Source organism: Hypomesus nipponensis, chromosome 1 (assembly GCF_054491055.1).
Source record: "Hypomesus nipponensis isolate SF chromosome 1, ASM5449105v1, whole genome shotgun sequence".
Taxonomy (NCBI): Eukaryota; Metazoa; Chordata; class Actinopteri; order Osmeriformes; family Osmeridae; genus Hypomesus; species Hypomesus nipponensis.
In genome coordinates this window covers 18,802,741-18,815,661 of record NC_140361.1, presented here as the reverse complement: position 1 = coordinate 18,815,661, position 12,921 = coordinate 18,802,741, and the positions used below count along the sequence as shown (strand labels likewise).

The 12,921-nt window shown below is 38.3% G+C and overlaps 1 protein-coding gene across 3 annotated transcripts in view; it reads right to left on the bottom strand.

The window, feature by feature from the left end:
- The window catches only part of LOC146302885 (transcriptional regulator ATRX-like), a 97,514-nt gene that overhangs the window by 42,956 nt on the left and 41,637 nt on the right, over window positions 1-12,921 (bottom strand). For all 3 annotated transcript variants that reach the window (XM_084697389.1, XM_084697390.1, XM_084697391.1), the window contains exons 23-25: window positions 10,134-10,270; window positions 9,788-9,941; window positions 9,461-9,561 (exon numbers count right to left, since the gene is read on the bottom strand). In XM_084697389.1, coding sequence (XP_084553515.1) covers window positions 9,461-9,561; window positions 9,788-9,941; window positions 10,134-10,270 — 392 coding nt within the window. The remainder of the gene's footprint in view (window positions 1-9,460; window positions 9,562-9,787; window positions 9,942-10,133; window positions 10,271-12,921) is intronic.

Below are 12,921 nucleotides of genomic sequence, written 5' to 3'. Positions count from 1 at the left end.
ACACACAGATCACTTTGCTCTTGTCAATGGAACCATTTGACAACTCTTTTAAAGTACATTTTCCATTCAGAATTTTGTTGGCATCCATTTCGGCGTCTCGCGCTCGCCGTCCACTCAAAACGCAACATTAGCCTACTACTCTTTAGCCGGCTCGCAAGCCCAAATAAGTGTGTGCGGCATATCAGTTGTTTCGTTTCCGGTCTAGCTAGATCCGCTGTGGTGTAGTTTTTCTAACGTCAGTAGTTGCTGCAACAGCATGTGAAAAAAACTAGAAAGTTTGCTTGGCCAAAAAGAACATTAAATCGCGCTATAAAAAAATGTACGCTGTTAAAATGGTTTTGCGTGAACACAAATGCCTAAACAAGGCATACCCAAAGAAAGCTACAAGCATGGTCTCTTTTGAAAGGTGACGCTCAAGTTATTTCCCATTGTCAGAATCCATGTAGGTGCTACTAGTTTGAGTAAGCTTGAACACGATGAAATAGAACGTTTTTATTTCCGCCTGAATTTTGTTTTGCATACAGACGCCTGCAGATGACTATAAATGGGACATATAAGCTGGAAAACACACTGGGGCCACAGCATTAAGCCTTACTCAGTCCAAGTCAAAAGTAGATTATAATTATAATAAGCCCTTTGGAAACTTCAAAAGGACCCTTGGTAAAATACTTCATGCATACTAGGATAAAATTGTATTACTTTTCATGATTGTTGGCTCTAATAAAAGGTGTTACAAGCTATCATATACCATATCCCCCCTTAGTATTAATGACACACAGCAACAGAAGCATTACACATTAGAGTGCTTTATCTGATTCATCAGTATTTATTTCTGATACTTCAGAAAGACTATTAACCCCTACCACCTATTGTATTTGTTTGTATCATTGGGTGAAATTGAGCAACTGTTCCGGAAAAAGGGAAGTGAGGTCTAATCTTTGATGCATTGACTCCAAACTTGGTGTATGGACTCAGGACCCTCTTAAGAGGTCTGAAACAGGTAGTGTCATTTGACCTATAAGGGGGCACTACAACAGGCAGGATTGTGTGTTGACCAATAACTGTTGATTTGTTTGTCTTATTTAAGTGATTCCTTTGTCTCGTGATATCTTAGTAGATATCCCGTGTCTGACATGTTATACCAGCCAAATTGATGTGGCCGCCCTTTTAAATGAATGAATATAATGTGTTTTCACTACCTCTCCTATTAAGTTTGTCCAATCTTCACCAAATTTGGCACAGATCATTTTCAGACCAAGCCTCACAAAATCACATGTTCTTTTGATTTTCTAAACCTTTTGACTGGAACAGCCAATCAAAGTGGTTAACCAAGCCACCATAAAAGAAGTGAGGTCATATTTCAGCACCTCTTTACTGCATTGACACCAAATTTGGTATAGGGACCCTGATTTATATGGAGCTAGAAAGCTGACAAAAGTATCTGAATTTGAATATGAAAGATCTGAAATATTTGTGTGTCGAATTTCATAAAACTGAAATATTTTGCTGTTGAATATATAATATCTGAATGATTTGTATGCCAAATTTAATAAAACTGAATTATTGTGATCCAAAAATACAAATTTCTAAAATTCAGATTGCAGTAATTCAAATTCTTGAAATTCAGATTGCTGAAATTCAGATTCTTGAAATTCAGATTCTTGAAATTCAGATTACTGAAATTCAAATTGCGGAAATTCAGATTGCTGAAATTCAAATTGCGGAAATTCAGATTCAGATTTTGTCTGAACTAGGCCAAAGGTGAAACAGCTTGCTTTCACAAGAAAAAGTAGACGATTTCAGAACGACCAAACTTTACCTCAGAACAAACTGAGTTGCTAGTTGGAGGAATACCCAGATCACACATAAGTATCTGGGATAGCACACATACGTCCCGATGTGTAGAAGATACGTCGGCAAGATCTAATATGGAGATCGTTGGCATTTGATCGAAACTGACTTCCAGACGACGTTGTGGACAATGAATCCAATCACATCCGGCCGCACTACAGATGTATCCTGTTAACCATAGATAACTCCTTATATATATGCTGTTAAATACTATGTCCGATCTCTCAGACAGCAAATATTTCACTATCCATAACCGATCTGAAATGTCACTTAGGAAATGAACATAGCCTATAGGCTGAACATTGACTTTGATAGGAATAAGGAGACAATGAAAAATATGCTTGACCATCCAAAATTGGCTATTAGTAATACAGTAGCTAGCTTGCGTGACTTGATTCAACCTGGATTTTCTGTGTGGGTATTATAATTAAGAGACACAATTGAAGTTCATGATTTTATATCAGGCTGGATGTTGATGCCATCAAGCTCTTAAAAGAACTCCAACACAGAAAAGAGAACAACGGAACATAAATATATAGGCTATAGCTTTGCCAGTTGTTCCGCGTCTTCCCTCGGTCTCCGCCGCCCTATGACTGTCTCGACTCACTTGGTAAGAGTAACTGCCGATTTTGGCAGAGGAGAAGACACAAGTTTTTACAAGTTACATAAGCACTTGCTCCATACTCTTCCTCCAACGAGCAACTCTTAGCTTTTGTTATGGGGTAAAATTCGGTCAGAGAATGTCTATATTCGGTCGTTCTGAAATCGTCTACTTGTCCCTGTGAAGGCAAGCTGTTTCACCTTTGGCCTAGTTCAGACAGAATCTGAATTTCAGCAATCTGAATTTCAGCAATCTGAATTTCAAGAATCTGAATTCCTGCAATCTCAATTTTAGAAATGTGTATTTTTGGATCAAAATATTTCAGTTTTATTAAAATCGGCATACAAATAATTCAGATATTATATATTCAACAGCTAAATATTTCAGTTTTATGAAATTCGACCCGCAAATATTTCAGATGTTTCATATTCAAATTCAGATACTTTTGTCAGCTTTCTAGCTCCATAGATCTAAAGAGGTCCAAAATTGTTCATGCCATTTCACCTCTAGGTGGCACTGGAATAAGCAAAAATGGTCTTATTGTTTTTATCTTCAGATCAAGCCTCACAAAAGTTGACATGGGTTTTGATTTTTAACATTTTCCAGTAAAGCTGATTAAAGTCAGCGATGAAGCCGCCAAAACAGGAAGTCATATCATATCTCAGGAAATGTTTACTGAATTGACATCAAACTTGGTTCAGGTGCTCGGGACCCTGTTCCAAAGAGGTCCACAAAAGGTTGTGTCATCTAACCGCTAGGGGGCGATCCTGTGTCTGACACGTTAATTTGTGATACTTGCTGAATTGATGCGGCCGGCATTTTGAATGAATGAAAACAATTTTTTTGTCCTACTCCTCCTACAAAATGTATCAAATATTCACAAAATTTGGCACTGATTATGTTCAGACCACAATCACCTTGACATGTCGAAATAGGACTGAATTACAGATGTTTAAACTTGGGCCAAATCTGCCAACCGCTTGCCAGTTGAAAAACTGCCAACAAGCCTTTCATGTCACTGGTTATCTGTTTACACTATCAAAGCTCTCCTCACTCCATCAAAATGATTTTAGATTTTCGAAACAGTTTGTCTGGAAACGGCAGCAGAGCCGCCAAACAGAAAGTTGTGTCGTATCTCAGAACATCACTGATGGATTCACACCAAACTTGCTGTGTGTACTCGGAACCCTCTTCTGAAGATGTCTAAAGTTTCCTCCGTCAGGAGGAAACCTATTTTTATTTTTAGTACTATTAGCATTTTTCTGCCAGAAGGAAACCTATTGTTATTGTTAGTATTATTAGGGTTCCTCCGGTAGGAGAACCCTCTTGTTATCGGTGGTATTATTATTCTTGTGCAATGGGAGTCATTGGCAGCCCCTAGACCAGTACTGTAAAAAGTTGCAAAGCATTAGTAACTACCGTGAGACAATAGGTGGCGCTACAGGCCACCACCCACTTTGCCCATTTTCAAAGTGATGCCATTGGCAGCCTGAAGGTCCATAAATTCTGATATTTAGTGTATATGCCTTATTTCTCATGAGGAACAAAAAAGCCTCAGGAACCTATAATGGCCACCATATTGGATTTGTTCAAAACGACAACATTCTTCTCAAATTGAACCGTAGCTCCGATTGACTTGAAATATAAAACTAATTTGTCAGATATATGTCTTTGTATAGGGTGATAAGCAATGAGGAATATATCACAAAATGGCAAAATTATTAACATAAGGGTGAATTTACACCTGTGACACATTTCATGTGTCCATAAATAAGTGCCACATTGCCCTAGAGACACATGAGGAAGACACAACAACATGTTACCATGTGCAAAGGCAATTCAATATACTTACAAAAATGATTGAATTAAAGGAAATCAAATTTATTGCTAATGCTAAAATAATGGTTAACACATCCAACGGTCAAAAACTGATACTGACTTCAATCACAAGTTAATATGAAAACTCTTGACGTTTTGTACACAAATCTGAGAAATAGTTGAATGTAAGATGAAAAGTAGATTTATTGTGAATATTTGAAATATGCATGCTTGGCTAATTGCTAGGGCTTTTTCCCCAAATCCTCTCTCCCTCTGCTCCTCAGCGCACGCTCCAAATTCTCACACACACATTCTGGTCCCTTGACACACACGCAAGCTTGGTAAGACGCACACACATCCAAGCTTTTTTTGAAAAGGGTGGGCTGACCATGCCCCCACCCACACTCCTTGGTTTTTAGCATTGGACCTTGGTGTTTATTTTGAAAAGTATTTGCAAATGTTATTCTTATTTATTCATTTTTCAAAGGTCTATGCTGTAGCCAGGCAGTGATGTGTTGTAATCGCCACCTGTTAAAATCCGTCTGATGGTATAATGCGCTGTGAAAAATAAAGTTGACTACAAAATGCCCTATTTCCTTAATAAAGCTATTTTTGAGAAATATCAGTCCTGTTGTGTGCGTGTTTGACCTTAATGCGTAGGGGGAGTGACGTCATGCCTTAGCAAATAATCGATTATTGTTCAATAACGTCATTAATAGTCGAACATGTAAACTTCTGTTAAGCCCCATCCCAAATTGGTGGTATTGCATTTCCAATTTTGTATACAATAGTACTGAGTTCGCCAAATTCTAACATTGAAAGTATAGGCCATGAGGAACAGCCAATCAAAGTCGTCAACCAAGCCACCATAAAAGAAGTGAGGTCATATCTCAGCACTCTTTATTGCATTGACACCAAATTTGGTATAGGGTCCTGTTCTAAAGAGGTCCAAAAAACTTGACGCCGGTACATGTATTCCGTTACTCCTCAACACTACGAGGAAGACACTACAAATGTTACAATGTGCAAAGGCAACTTAAACATTTTTTATATGGTTTGCAATGTTTTGGAGAAATCCGTCATTGCTGCTTGACGCTATATTGTTTTTGTTAGTATTATTTTTGTTCTTCTTCATGAAATGGCTTAATAGCTCAAAAAGTCCTTAACCCGATTTTTTCCTAATTTAGCAAAATGATACAACAGGTCACTCACAACTCCCAGACTGCTAATGGCCCATGTACACCCATAGGTGGCGCTATAAGCCATGCCCAAAGTCTATGTGATTTCCCCAGCACCCCAATACTCCAAAATGCTTGAAAATTGGTATACATACCTTATTTCTCAAGGGGAACAAAAAAGCCTCAAGGACCCATAAGGTACGCCATGATAGTTTTTGCTGTACTGTCCAAAATTGGTACAACCTTCAAAAGCATATTCCTCATGAACCATAGATCCAAATCGACTTGAAATGTGATACAGATGTGTAGAATACATGCAATACAACATTTCTGGAAGGGATGTATTTATGTAAATGTCCACATTGCCTTAATATCTTTGTGTCAATAAATCAAATATAATTTTGACCGATGGTTTTTCAAACCTTATTGGCCCATGTATAAGAAGTCCTATAAGCCACGCCCAAAGTCTACGTGATTTCCCCAGCACCCCATTACTCCAAAATGCCTGAAAAAACCTTATTGGCTTCAAGATTACATCATTCTGAAGTACCATGCGCAATTTCATGCAATTCCACCTTCAAATGTCAACCGTTGTCCCAAAGCTGCCCAAAGTTAATACTCTGTCCTTTCTATTCATAAAATCTCAACAGTTGGTGTATAGCAGAGAGGATAGAGAGATTGACTTGTAACCTTATTCTCATGAGTTCAAATCTCCATTCAGCCTATTGTTGATGGCAAAACATGAAGTAGTTTTGCTCTCGTTGTCCAACTCTAGATCTTCTATAATGTACATTTTTATAATATTTTGCCATTTTGCAGAGAAACCCGCATCGCTGCATGCGGCTATATTTATTAGGGTTCCTCCGGTAGGAGAGAACCTATTGTTATTGTTGGTATTCTTATTATTATTTTTCTTCTCCTTGCACCCCAATATCTCAAAAGGTCCCCGGTCATAAATTTTTCATGAAGAACAAAAAGCCTCAAGGACCCATAAGGTCCGCCATGATGGATTTTCCTGTACAGTGATAATTTTGGAAAACATTCAAAATTCCTTTCTTTTCAACCAAAGGTCTAATTGACTTGACATTTTGTACAGATATGTATCATTGACGTATTTAAAAATGTTACTTAAGGCAATTGAATCAAGTACAAAATGGCTGAAAGGGGTGTATTTATGTAAATGTCCACATTGCCTGAATATGTTTGTGTCACTAAATCAAATGTATTTTTGAAGGATGGTTCAAACCTAATAGGCTTTAAGGAGACATGACTCTGGAGTACCATGCAAAGTTTTCACTTATTATTATTATTACTCACTTATGATATGTCAAAATATGACTGAATTACAGCTGTTTGAACTTGGACCAAATCGTACAATGCTCGCCATTGGAGAAACAGCTTTTTTTATTATCCAGTTACTGAACTTTGTGTAATCCACGTCTGGGAATTGCTCAATTGGCTGAGATGTTGTGCTGGTAAGCAAAGGCTTGTAGGTTCAAAACCAGTCAGATGCATAGTTTTAAATTTTTTATTCTGACAAAACGGTTTCTAGTCTTCCGATCAATCCTCCGGTTGTAAAACATAGCAATGCATGTTTATTTGAGCCCATCACAACACTCCAATCATCTGTTTAGCGAGACTGTGTAAACCACCACAAAACAAGCCAGGTTCACCACAGTAGCTAGCTACTTGTAGTCTTCGCATGGTAGAGATAACGCTAATGGTTATCTCTAATGAAGTAAATTGATTGTTCAGGTGGATCCCTTGTCTGTTGCACAAATTCATTTCAGTAACCTAAGCCAGGACACATCCCCACTGATGCTAGGCATGATTTGAAATTCCCTTCCAACTACAAGTTATTCTTTACAGTTGCAACCCAGTCATCCCGTTGTCCCATTTTCATAGGAAATGTATAAGCAGTTTAAACTTAACTTTGGCTGAATCTAACAACGCTTACCACAGGAGAAACAGCTTACTTTTTAATACAGTTCCTGAACATGACACTATTCAACACTGAGAATGGCTCAATGGGCTGGGATGGTGACCTGTAAAGTATAAGGTAGTAGGTTGGAATCCAGCCATTATCTTTTGGCCTGTCATCATTTTGATTCTGTTAAGTTAAACAGGATGACATCATTCTGAAATACCACGTACAATTTCATGCAATTTCACCTTGAAATGTCAACCGTTTGTTAACCTTTGTCCCAAAGCAGACCAAAGCTCATACTCTGCCCTTTCTATTCATACAATCTCCACAGTTGTTGTGTAGCAGAGAGGATAGAGAGACTCACTTGTAACCTTATGCTCATGAGTTCAAATCCCCATTCAGATTGTTGTTGGCCAAACATGAAGTAGTTTTTCTCTTTTGTTGTCCAACTCTCGATCTTCTACAGTGTACATGTTTATAATATTTTGCGGAGGAACCCGCATCACTGCTTGCAGCTATATTTATTATTATTTTTGTGAGATTCCAATATCTCATAAGTGACTGATTACAATATGTAGGGTTTATGGTGTTCATTAGATAGGAGGATTTCCTTTTCTTTCAGCAAGGACAGTTCACACTTTCTTCTAAAGTAAATGTACAGTAAAACTGACTGAAAAAAAGCTGCTTCTAACATTGTGACTGGCCAAGTCAGCAATCTTGTTAAATGCTGGGTGTACATGTTACAACATGTTTAAGCCTGTTCTTACTGGTGGTACTTTCTGACCTCCACACCAATTATCCTTTTGTCCTTCTGAGCATAAGCGTTTGTTGCTTGTTTTAATACATTGCAGTGTCTGATTTGTGAAAACTGTAAAAACTGTGTGCATACCTTCTTTTTTAAGAAGCAAAATGTCTTCAGTAACTATTGTATCTAAATGGAGTGAAGTCTAGCATACAATTTTGATATCATAAACAAAGTCAGAAGTTTGCAAATGCAAACACAAGTAAAGTTTAGGTTTGCAATTCCAATTGATGTAAATACTAGTGCTGTCAAATGATTAAAATATTTAATTGCGATTAATCGCATTAATGTCATAGTTAACTTGCGATTAATCACAACTAATCGCACATTTTTATCTATTCTAAATGTCCCTTGATTTCTTTTTGTCCCATTCTTTTTTCAAATTTGAATGCTCTTATCAACATGAAAAAGTGGTTCGGATTGCTTCGTGCAAATATATTTTTTTGTAAACAACATTGCAATAGCCTGGCTTTGAAGAGGGGATGGAGAATTCGCATGAATCGCATCAGCTGTGTGCTTGGCCATCAAGTGGTATTTCAGACTGGACGTGCTACAATGACAGCTCAGTTTACAACGACAAAACACACAGATCACTTTGGTCTTGTCAATGGAACCATTTGGCAACTTTTTAAAAGTAAACTTTCCATTCAGAATCTTATTGGCATCCATTTCGGCGTCTCGCGCTCACCATCCACTCAAAACGTAACGTTAGCCTACTACCAGAGAATATCTAATATCCGTAAACGGGCTCTGCTACTACTCTTTAGCTGGCTCGCAAGCCAAACAAGTGTGTGTGGCGTGCCTGTTGTTTTGTTTCCGGTCTAGCTAGATCCGGTGTGGTGTTTTAGTTTTTCTAATGTTGGCAGTTGTTGCAACAGCATGTGAAAAAAACTACAAAGTTACTTTGCGTTAACGCCGTTAATAACGCGTTAAACTGACAGCACTAGTAAATACGTTTGAATGAATAAGGTACCTTCCAACAAATCGGTATTAGTTATCTCCATAAAGCATGTAAAAAGCCCTTAAAATATCTTAACTTGGATTGAATGACTCTCTGTGGGCTGTTATGTTGTCTTAATTTCATCATTGCACAATAAATAAAACAGAAGAGAGACGTTTTATTTTGCTCATCAAGGCTGCAAGTTTGCAAGGAAATGCAGGTTTCTATTGCAATTGGTAAACGGCTGTGTGTAATTTACTAACTAGGCATATTAATCTGAAAGCACATCCTTTTTATAACGCCTACATGATCATACACAATATCTGCATGGACATGATCCTACCTTTGTAAGGAGAGGACTTTCCCTCCTCCTTAGCCCTTCCTGCCAGTTCAAGGAAGTCCTCGATCAAGTCCAGAGAGATGAGAGACTGGCTGAAAACCAAACTTGAGGAAGAGGATTGAGGAACATAAGGATGATAGAGAAGGGGAGGAAAATAGGAGGAGAAAATAGGTAGTAGAGGGTAAATATCTCCACCAGTCATCTTCCCTTCATCAAATAGTCAGACATGGCTACCCTGATGAACTATACCCTCCATAATCACAATAGTATATTTTGGTTCCAGTGTGATTAAAAATATAATTAAAATTAATCTTTGCAGAGTTGTCTTACACTTTGTCATCCACCTCCTCTGCCATGCGTAGGATCTCAAAGAGCAGCACCATTTTTCCAGAGTGTTCCAGAATCTCAGAATCTGCCTCTGTCACAAACTCCTTGTGCCAGTCAGGGGAGGGGCTACTGGGACCCCCACTGGAGCTTGGGCGTGCTAGGGAATAGGATCAGTCACAGGTCAGAAGGGTGACAAGATCGGCAGTGGCTGCCATTTATATAATATACAGGGAGGGTCACGGCAAACCCCAGCAGTACTATATCCTGTCTGGTCTTGAATAACAGCTGCTTCACTTTTACAGTCAGAAGAGAGCTCGATCCAGAGCTGTTTTAGTAGTTCTAGATCTACCTTCCTCCACAGGCTCGGCTCGGTTGCGGCTCTCTGGGTTCCCCCCTCGGGAGCTTGTGTTCCATTCCTTTATCACCTCCAGGTCATCGCTGTCAGACTCCTCAGATCCCTTTCTCCCCTTACCTCTTTTCTTCTTCCTGCAAGAGGAAGAGTAAAGTAGGAAATGGGAAAAAGAGAGCACAAGTGAAACGAGGGATGTTAGTGTAATGTATTTCAGATCTAGTCCATTGTGCATGTTTTTGTTCAAGGGTTTACACAGATTGAGACACACACTAAGATTTCCTTTTTTTTTGCGTTTTCTAGGACAGGTACAAATTACCCGCCACGGCAATATTTTTGCCGCCACAGTATCAGAAATACGGCCATACAAAACGCGGTCACGCACTTCACACCCGCAAGCAAGCACGGAGCACAGCTGGCTTCTCCACGCCGGGCTCTAGACTGCGACCAAATGGTTGCATTTTGCATTCTTACTGACAATGACCGCTTCCAGTAAACTGGTTTTGAATGAGCCATTTTCCCCTAAATAAATGTCAAGCTTATTTATGTTTTGGGGGGCATAATTTCAGTTTGCAGATGGTGCTGTTTGAATCGCGATTGCATTTGAGATACTGCAGGTGATAACGTAGTTGGAATAAACTTATTTCAAAGGAGGTTCTTTATGTATAAATAAATGCAATATGAGTAAATACTAAAAAATACCACTAGAAGGGTACAACTTTAAGGACGTTTAAGTCATTTTGGTTAGGACCTTTTTTATACAGGATTTCCCAATTTCTTCGCTTGGAAGTAACTTTTCAACTATGTGAGGCTGCCATAGCCTATTACCATTCCCTCTTGCAGGCGAAATGAGAAAATAACTGTTTAATACTACACTTCACTCTTAATATTTTGAAGTATAAATGAATAGCAGCAATGCTCATTTATACAGCTTTTAAATCTATGTAATCTTTATAAATAATAATTATGCATTTTTATATAAAATTTACAGAAATCTCAGTTGTAAAATGTCTGAAAAAATCTGCAACCGATGCAAGTACACCCACAATGTCCCCAGAAATTGTACCCACTCTAGTTATTGGTGGCTAAGCAGCAAAGCCACCTATTGTGTTTTACCTTTTCTAATTGGTGCCAAGTAGCGAAGCTGCGAAGCCACCTATTGTGTTTCTACCTTCACTTCTTATTAAGTGGTTCTACCTTTTCTTATTATTGGTGGCTAAGCAGCAAAGCTGCAAAGCCATTTAAGAGTTTCTACCTTTTCTTATTATTAATCATCTTCTCCTATTGGAGTCTATGGCAGCCCCTAGAACCGTATGGTAAAAAGTTGTGAAATTTGACACACATTAAGCACAGTCCCCTCTTTATATTCACCAAGTTTCATGTCTCCCGTTGGAGCACTGGAGCTACTAACGAGTCAAAGTTGGAATTGCGTTTACACACGTAACTTTCAAAAATGAGGTTCCGATGGATTCCCTGGATCAAGACAAGTTCAACACCCCCATGACATCAATTTCCGGTTATATAGATTTTCCGCCATTTCCAGTTTTATTGAAAACCTTCGAAAGCCTACTCCTCCAATTTGTTTACAATCCTCCCCGGAATTAGTACACATCATCGTCAGAGCAACCATCAATCAGGGATTATTTATATATTAGATTTTCAAAACCGTTACAAAAGCGTTCGGTATAGCCAATCAAAATCAGCAACAAAGCAACCAAACAGGAAGTTGGATCAAATCTCAGAATTTCAAATCTTTGAGATATCAATACCAAACTTGGTATGTCACGAGCAAGACACTACAACATGTTACCATCTGCAAAGGCAACTTCATACCTCCAAAAATGATCAATATAAAGCAAATTGAATTTATCGCTAACGCTAAAATAATGCTTTACACATCCGCCGGTCAAAAAAGTGATACACTGATCCAATCACAAGTTCATATGAAGACTCTTGAGAGTGTTTAGTACACAAATCTAAGAAATAGTTGTAAGATGAAAAGTAGATTCATTGTGAATATTTGAAATATGCATGCTTGGCTAATTGCAAGGGCTTTTTCCTAATGAAAAGTCTAGGGTGGTTTTGGCAGCCCCTTTGTCACTGGTCACCCAGACACTCTTCTGGGACAGTCGTTGATTTGCATGAATGCTAAAATGACAATCGCACCTTAATGACACACCTCTCGAGAGGTGATCTCAACAGTTGAAGAGGAAGGTGGACATAGGAAGACTCTGAAATGATCAATAAAAGTTGTGCTCTTGTAAATATCGTTCTAAACAGCTTTTAATGTCATATTTGATATGCTTTTGTTTCTTATTTTATGTATTACATTCAAAAAATATTTTAATACTGTAACATGTACTTGTACAGGGATTACAGAGTTTGTGCCTGCAGCTGACCAACATGTGTTTAACATATTCCCTTGTCTTGCAAGGGCACCACTTGATCTACTGCAGCCAGGATTAATGATCCAATTTGAATTTGTATGCATTAGACAACTTTTCAGTCATATGACCGGTGTCCCCATTTTAGACAGGCGTGGGTGTATATAGGAAGAAGTTTTTACCAATCACCTTGAGTTCTGTTTACGATACAGCTCCGGTGCGTTGGGTGCCTAGTCTTCATTGTGAATATCTTTGTTAACCATTGCTCTGAAGGTATGTTTTGTATTTGATAATATTTCATTTCATTGTATTGATTATCTCACTATTTAGATAATAAACTATTAATGTGTGCCTTTTGAAGTTACTTGTTCTCCTTGAAATGTATCTATCAAGCTATGGCGGTG